Below are 7,258 nucleotides of genomic sequence, written 5' to 3'. Positions count from 1 at the left end.
GTTTGTGGTCATGTTGTCACATGCTGGGTGACAAGAGCAGTGATGCTGTGCTGGGGTCAGAGGCAGGCCCGGAGGAGACCCCAGTGGCTCTGGGTGTGTTTGGGTGGCCCTTCTGCCACCTCCCCTGTGTGCCTGCCCCACACGGGGCCCAGGGCAGCAGCACAAGGAACTTGTGCTGGAGGAGCTGTGTCCTGCAGCACGCTCAGTGGCAAGCAAGCTCATAAAAATGTTTTACTCACCTCTAATCAGGTCATTCTAATTAGGGCATTCTAATTAGCCCATAGGCAGGTGTGGAGCACCAAACACATGAGTTTGCCTTTTTTAATCACTCACAGGATGACTGACTGGGCCTGCTCCCCACAGCCTCTCCCAGAGCAGGGTGCCAGAGGCTGCTGACACATCTCCACCTGAGTCCTGCACACTTCCAGACACACCTGCAGGCTGTGCTGAGATAACAATGATGATGATGATGATGAATGGGGTTTTATTTCTTCACACCTTATCAGATGCCTAAGAAGAGGGAGCCTGGCTGAATTCACTATGCATCTCTAACTCTTCCCATTCCTGCTGAAGTGTTTGCATCAGGATGTTGGTCTCTCGCTGCCTGGGATCCTGCAGATCAGCCTGGTGAGCGCCTGTGCTATGCCATGGTGATGTACAGAAGGGAAAGCAGGTACAGCAGAAGTGAGGCACAAAAATAAAAGCCTGTAAACAGCAATCAGAATATGAGTAAATTACTGGCTTGTATTTCTTGGCCTCCTGCACATTGCAAAGCCAGAGACTGCTCGTTATCATGCTGCTGATTTCTATGATTTAGGAGGAGGGACCAATGGCAGGGGGAGTCACGGCCACTGACCAGCGTGGCAGCTGTCACGGGAAGAGCTCATCCTCACCTGCCCTCTCGAGGGCACACCTGCAAGAGGCTACTCCAGCTGCTGGCTGATGAGATTCATCTCTGTTTTCCAGTGAGTCAAAAAGCATTGCATACGTTCTAGACTGAGTGATCACTTTCAGGCAGCAGTGATAATTTCATCGGCCATTGGGTGTCCCTCTTAGCCTGAGAAAAAGGCACAATTGAAGTTCATGAGATTGTAATTTAAGATAATATTCATTTTCTCGTACTTGAGAAATTAGGCTGTTCCCTATGTTCCCTCTGAGCTCAATCCTGTCATACACAGAAATCTGCTCAAGGATTTAAAACTGATCTCTGTGTCTTTACTGCGATTTTTAGTGATAAAAATGATTTAAATGTATCCTTTACAATTAAAACTCTGGCCTGGCTGAACACTAACTAAGCCAACACAATGTTGCTTGATGAGAAATACTGTCAAATGCTTACTTAGAAAAGAAAACCAACCAACACACCAAACCACGACAAAATGAGTCTGCTTTATCAAAGGAATTCAGTCGTGTATTTTAAGAAGCTGTAGTGTATGGTATGTACGTAACCAAAATATTTGGCATCTGCATAAAAGATCTGTGAGGTGGGAAGGACAGAGTATAAAGGGCTCTTACAGCATTAATATTCCAAAACAATATACATGGCAGACTTGAGAAATTATTTCTTTCACACCCACCTAAAACTTACATTTCAGAACAGTCTTAAAGGTGAGGGACTCCTCCACAGCCCAGTCTGTACATTATTTAGGACATAACCCCCACTTTGCTGATGCATTAAATTTACAGAGACCAGAAAGCCTGAATTAAGAAATTTTACTTCCTCTTTTCTTGTCTAGTAAACAGGATAGACTACGTGTCTTTTAGCCCACTAGCACTAAGTGTGACTGCTAATCACGTTAGGCTGTAATGCCTGGGAGGGGGAGGAGGCTTTCAGGAAGAAGGGTCACAGGATTTCTTGATAGCATTCCCCGCTTTAAAGTGTCAAGTCCTAGAGAGGTAAAATTGTAAAATCATGAAATCATAGAATCACAAAATAGTTGGGGTTGGAAGGGACTTCTAAAGGTCATCCTGTCCAACTCCCTGCAATGGGCAAGGACATCTTCAGCTACTTCAGATCACTCAGAGCCCTTCCCAACCTGACCGTCAATATTTCCAGGGATGGGACATCCACAACTTCTTTGGGACATCCCTTCCAGTGTTTCACCACCCTCATTATAAAAAATTATTGCTTATATCCAACCTAAATCAGCCCTCTTTTAGTTTATAACCAGTACCCCTTGCCTTACCACAACAGGTCCTGCTGAAAAGTCTGTTCTCATCTTTTTTATAAGCCCTATCTAACTACTGAAAAGCCTCAACAAGATCTCCACGGAGCCTTCTCTTCTCCGAGCTGAACAACCCCAGCTCTCTCAGTTTGTCCTAACAGGAGAGGTGCTCTGCCCTTCTGATCATCTTTGTGGCCTCCTCTGGACTCACTCCAACAGGTCCACATTCTTCTAACGCTGGGCCCCCAGAGCCGGCTGCAGCCCTGCAGGTGGGGTCTCACCAGAGCAGAGCAGAGGGGCAGAATCCCCTCCCTCCCCTGCTGCCCACGGGGCTCTGGATGCAGCCCAGGACACCTTTGGCTCTCTGGGCTGGGAGTGCCCATGGCTGGGTCATGTCCAGCCTCTCATCCACCAGCATCCCAAATCCCTACTAAATCTTGATTTCTGGGTAAGGTTTTGACATGGTCGCCCACAAACATCCTTCTCTAAATTGGAGAGATACAGATTTAACAAGTGTGGAAATAACTGAGAGATAATTAAGATGTAGTAGGGATTTTGAGCTCTTCTCTCCAAAGCTCAGGAGCCAGGCACCTGGCATCCTACTGCCATCCTACCCAGTTAACCTGAACTGGTAGGTGAGTGCCAGCAGTGTCATCTTTGGACACCAGGAAGCTCTCCCACAGCTTCAATTTCACTGTTTCATCTAGCTACCACTCCTGGTGTGTGCTTGGTGAGCCACCTCAGTGAGTGTTAAGGATCACATCCTCTTACAGTTTGATCACCTCATGTGCTGCCCACAGTTGTGATCTCAGGACTTTACATTTCCATCAAGCTGTAAGTACAATGGCACAACTCCACATCGCCATTGAAATGACACATGAAATTTAATAACAGATAAAGAATTAGATGTTTATTAGACTCTCGAATCCAAGCCCAGCAAGTGACTAGATGTCTCCTACTAACAAACACCATTAGTTTAATCAGTAAGATTTTAGCAGAGAAGTTATTTCCTAGGGAAAATGACTCTTTTTTCACCTGTGTGATGACCCTCAGCACCTGCTCATTAAATGAGCAAGGTAACAGAGTTCAGTGAAGCCTGGAGATAAAAGTGCTTCACTTCCAAACATCAAGTTTCTAAGTACTAGGAAAGAGAAAAAACATGCAATCCAGTATAGCTTGATAGAATCACAGCAGAAAGCAGCAATTTACAATACTATTTTAAAAATACCATAAAAAATACTATACAATACTATAAAAAATAATAATTAGAGGTATTAACTGTGAATTTGAAGACAGTGAATACCAAATTCTATGAACTCATAGCTTGGCAGGTATCTATCTCTAGGCAATTGGTAATGTTTAATACAGCAAAGGAAGAAGAACATCAAACAAGAATTAATGGATTCAACTTTTCACATACCCAAGAAAGTCTCTCTGTGATGAAAGATTTCCAGGAAGGGAAAACAGGCTAAAAGGGTGTGGATACTGTACACTTAACACCTACTGTACCAACATACTGGATGGGATTCAAACAAGAGTTTTCTTCTTTGTGTTATTTAATGAAAACCAAGAAAGCAGATCCCTACAATCTTAATGTCACAACATTCACATCAGAACAAAGATGAAATGTATGCCTTGGCGGCCTGATTACACTGAACAAACCATATTCTTATTACTTTCAAACATAGCTTTCAATGGGAAAAGTGAAATAAATGCAACCTGAAAATAAGGTAAATGATTAAGAAAATTTCTCTCTCTTTCTCTTTGTTGATGATAGGCAACTGCAGAGGACTTCTGACTACCTGGATGGCTTGAATAAGCAATAGCAATTTCTTTATGTGCCACATTTCGCAACAAACTGGGAATATTGTAAGAAAACAGAAAAAAAATATTAACAGAGTTTAATGCAAAAAAGTCAAGTCAGTTATTCACACACTTATATTATCAGTAGGTGTAACATCACTCTCCTAATCATTTGCTTCACTGGATATTGGCAGGTTAATGCTAATGGCTGCCCTGAGGTTGGCCCAGAATAGGGCGCGCTTGCTCCTCTCCTTCGGCCACTCCATGTAGGTGCGCTTTGCCATGAGAGCTTTCAGCTTGTGATACCTGGCAGGGATAAGGTACGGAGGGATGGGCTCCAGTAAAATCAGGATTAAGCTGTTGGAATTCTCACTGAATAACTTGTGATGGGCAAAGTACAGCTCATAGTGACACCACTCACTCTGCACAAAGTTGGGAGACAACACAAAGATCGACCTGTAGCTCTTCTCAATGCAGTTAATGATGTTCTCCACAATGCTCTTGCCGGGGATAAAGTTTCTCTCGTGCTGGCACAGTTGCACGCTGCCCTCCCCCCTCTCCAGGTTCGGGATCAGCTCGTTCTTCACCCACGGCGAATCGCGCTCGCTGTAGGAGATGAAGGCGTGGAATTGCAGAATGGCCTCCTGATCTGCGGGGGGGTTGTGCCAAGCTCTGCGCTTCGTCTGCGTCCACTGCCACGTCATCCGCACGTACCACAGCACATCCAGGTAGATGCACAGGAAGGCCACCGCAGCCACCAGCAGCAGTGTCAGCAGCAGAGCTGTCACAAGCAGCAGCGTCGTGTTGCAAGCCAGCGGGCTCAGGTGGAAGTCCTTGAGCTCCGTCCCTCGCAAGCCCTCTGGGTACTCGCACACGTAGGCCGCCGGCCAGCCAAACAGCTTCCCCCCCGAGTGCCTCTCCAGCTGGATAAAGGCTTGCAGCTCACAGGAACACTTGAACGGGTTGTGCCCGGCCTGCAGCTCCCTGACCCTCGGGCAGCTCTGGAAGAAGTCAGCAGATGGGGTGAGGATCGAATTCATCTCCACGTTCAGGAACTGCAGGGACGTGAAGCTGCTGCAGCCCGGCAGGTCGGCCAGCCTGTTCGATGCCAGGTTCAGCTCCTCCAAGGATTTCAGCTCCGCCACCCCGCTGGGGACATTGCTGATCTGATTGTTTCGTAGGCTGAGTTTTTTGACGTTGGCTGGCAAGCACTCAAACACAGCATCCACCAACTGATTGGAGGACAGGTCCAGCTCTGCCAGAGACTCGGCCCACTGGCACTGCACGCCAGCTCCATCGTGGCGCAGCAGGTTGTTGCTCATGTCCAGGTATTGCAGGGATTTCATACGGCTCGTCATGAAGCTTACTTTGCGAAGGCTCTCAAATTTATTCTTCTGCAAAATAAGTAATTTAAGATCCACGAGAGTGTCGCAATTCTGGAACAATTCATCTGTCAGGGCATTGTGAGAAAAATTTAAATACTGAAATGAGCTTGTTCTATTGGGGCAAAGCATATGTGGCATATATGCATCAGCTATTGTCAAATTGGCAATATTCATCTCTGAAAACTGTCTGTATAGAATCTCCTGGTTGAAATAATAAACCTTATTACGAACATGCTCCAAAGTTAATGCTTTCATGGAGCCATCCAAAGAGATTAATTGTTCCACAGAGCTTAATAAGGGTAGAAATGCATATTCAGTCAGCTCCTCCAGTGGTCCCCTAAAAGTCAAATTTCTCACAGTCAAATGTTCCACAGGTGAATACCAAATAAGCATGAAAATTTGTAGGATGATAGCCCATTGTAAGTCCACAGCATCAAGTATGAGAGTTGTTGTCTTGATTTTCTTCAGGAGCATTAAAGATGGAGAGGGGAAATCTTTGTAACTCAAGGTATATCTTAAGTTAACTATTTCTAAGTTTTCTGAAGTGCTCATTCCATCATACAGGAGGGGGAAAATGAAGTTTTGGTCTTCTGCAAAAGCAATGTGGAGATTCCTTGTAGTCAAGACTGTCAGACTCTGAGGCTCATACAGTGAAAAGTTTCCCAAGTTCAGGAAGACAGTGTGCAGCTGCAAATGTTTGATATACCTGAAGTCTGATGCTCGTATCATCGTAGCACTTAATCCAAGGTACTCCAAATGAAACATGTTCCCAAATTCCTGACAGATGGGCAGGGCAGTAAATTTATTGAAAGAAAGATCTAAATGTCTAAGATATGCAAGAGTTAGACAGGAAAATTTTGAAATGTTATTATGAGATAAATCTAAGTATTCTAAATTTTCATTAAAAATGAAGACACTAAAGTCAAGCACTGCAATTAGATTATGAGAAAGATTTAATACTTGAAGGTCAGAAAGATTAATAAATTCTGAGATACTAAGTCCAGAGATCCTATTATGTGATAAATCTAATACTTGAGTACGGACTGGCATGGTTTTTGGAACATTAGTTAGCAAACTGTTTGAATAATTTGCAATAAATTCATCTTCTACAGTTGGCTGAATATTATTGCATAGTGTGAATGTAAAGGCACAAGTTAAGACATAGATATTTGTGAGGGATCTCATTATGCTATCCAGCTGTAGCTTGGTTTTTTGCAGAAACACAGAAGCATATCTTTGTTTTCATATATCTTTGTTTTCTGTTCAATATGTCCCACTGATGAGTCCAGCCCTATAGAAAAAAATACATTAAATTTAATGAAGCTGTTGAATGATTGAAGTTGCTTTTTTATTGTGAAAATAAACTTCAATATAAAATCTATATAATAAACTTCAATATAAAATCTATGTAATAAAAAAATATTTTTACATACTCCTGTTTTCAGTTCTTACCAATCGTCCTCACTCCCATTCTTTAACTCTAATTAATGACTCAGTCAAATGTAAATTAATTCTCTTATAATGGGTGGGATGCCACTGGTATGTTACAAACACATAGATGTTAAGAAATACAAATTTCTTAATCATGAAAAAATACAAAACTGGTACAAACCAACACCAATACATTTATGAGAAGAAACATAAAGGAGAACAAACATCAAAATAAAGGAGAACATCCATCTGCTGTTTCTGTACATTCCGGGTTCACACAAATTTGGAAACAAATCTCCAATAAAACCACCCTCACAGAAACTGGTGCAAAAACAAACTCTTCACTCAAAGAATATTCTTCACACCCCAAAGACCTGGATATTGCCATGATCCTCTCAGGGTCAGATTATCAGCTTTGTCCTTACTATAGCACAGAGATATAAGAGTCCGTTTTTAGAATAAGCCAAGAATTCT

At 43.2% G+C, this 7,258-nt stretch overlaps 1 protein-coding gene across 1 annotated transcript; it reads right to left on the bottom strand.

Moving 5' to 3' along the window:
- Positions 1-4,132: 4,132 nt before the first annotated feature.
- On the bottom strand, positions 4,133-6,538 carry LOC136555651 (toll-like receptor 6). The gene has a single exon (XM_066548506.1). It carries the CDS (start codon positions 6,536-6,538, stop codon positions 4,133-4,135), a length of 2,406 nt encoding a protein of 801 aa, XP_066404603.1.
- Between the last annotated feature and the right edge of the window lie 720 nt (positions 6,539-7,258).

Source organism: Molothrus aeneus, chromosome 4 (genome assembly GCF_037042795.1).
Source record: "Molothrus aeneus isolate 106 chromosome 4, BPBGC_Maene_1.0, whole genome shotgun sequence".
In the NCBI taxonomy this organism is placed as follows: Eukaryota; Metazoa; Chordata; class Aves; order Passeriformes; family Icteridae; genus Molothrus; species Molothrus aeneus.
This window is presented reverse-complemented; position numbering and strand designations above follow the sequence as displayed.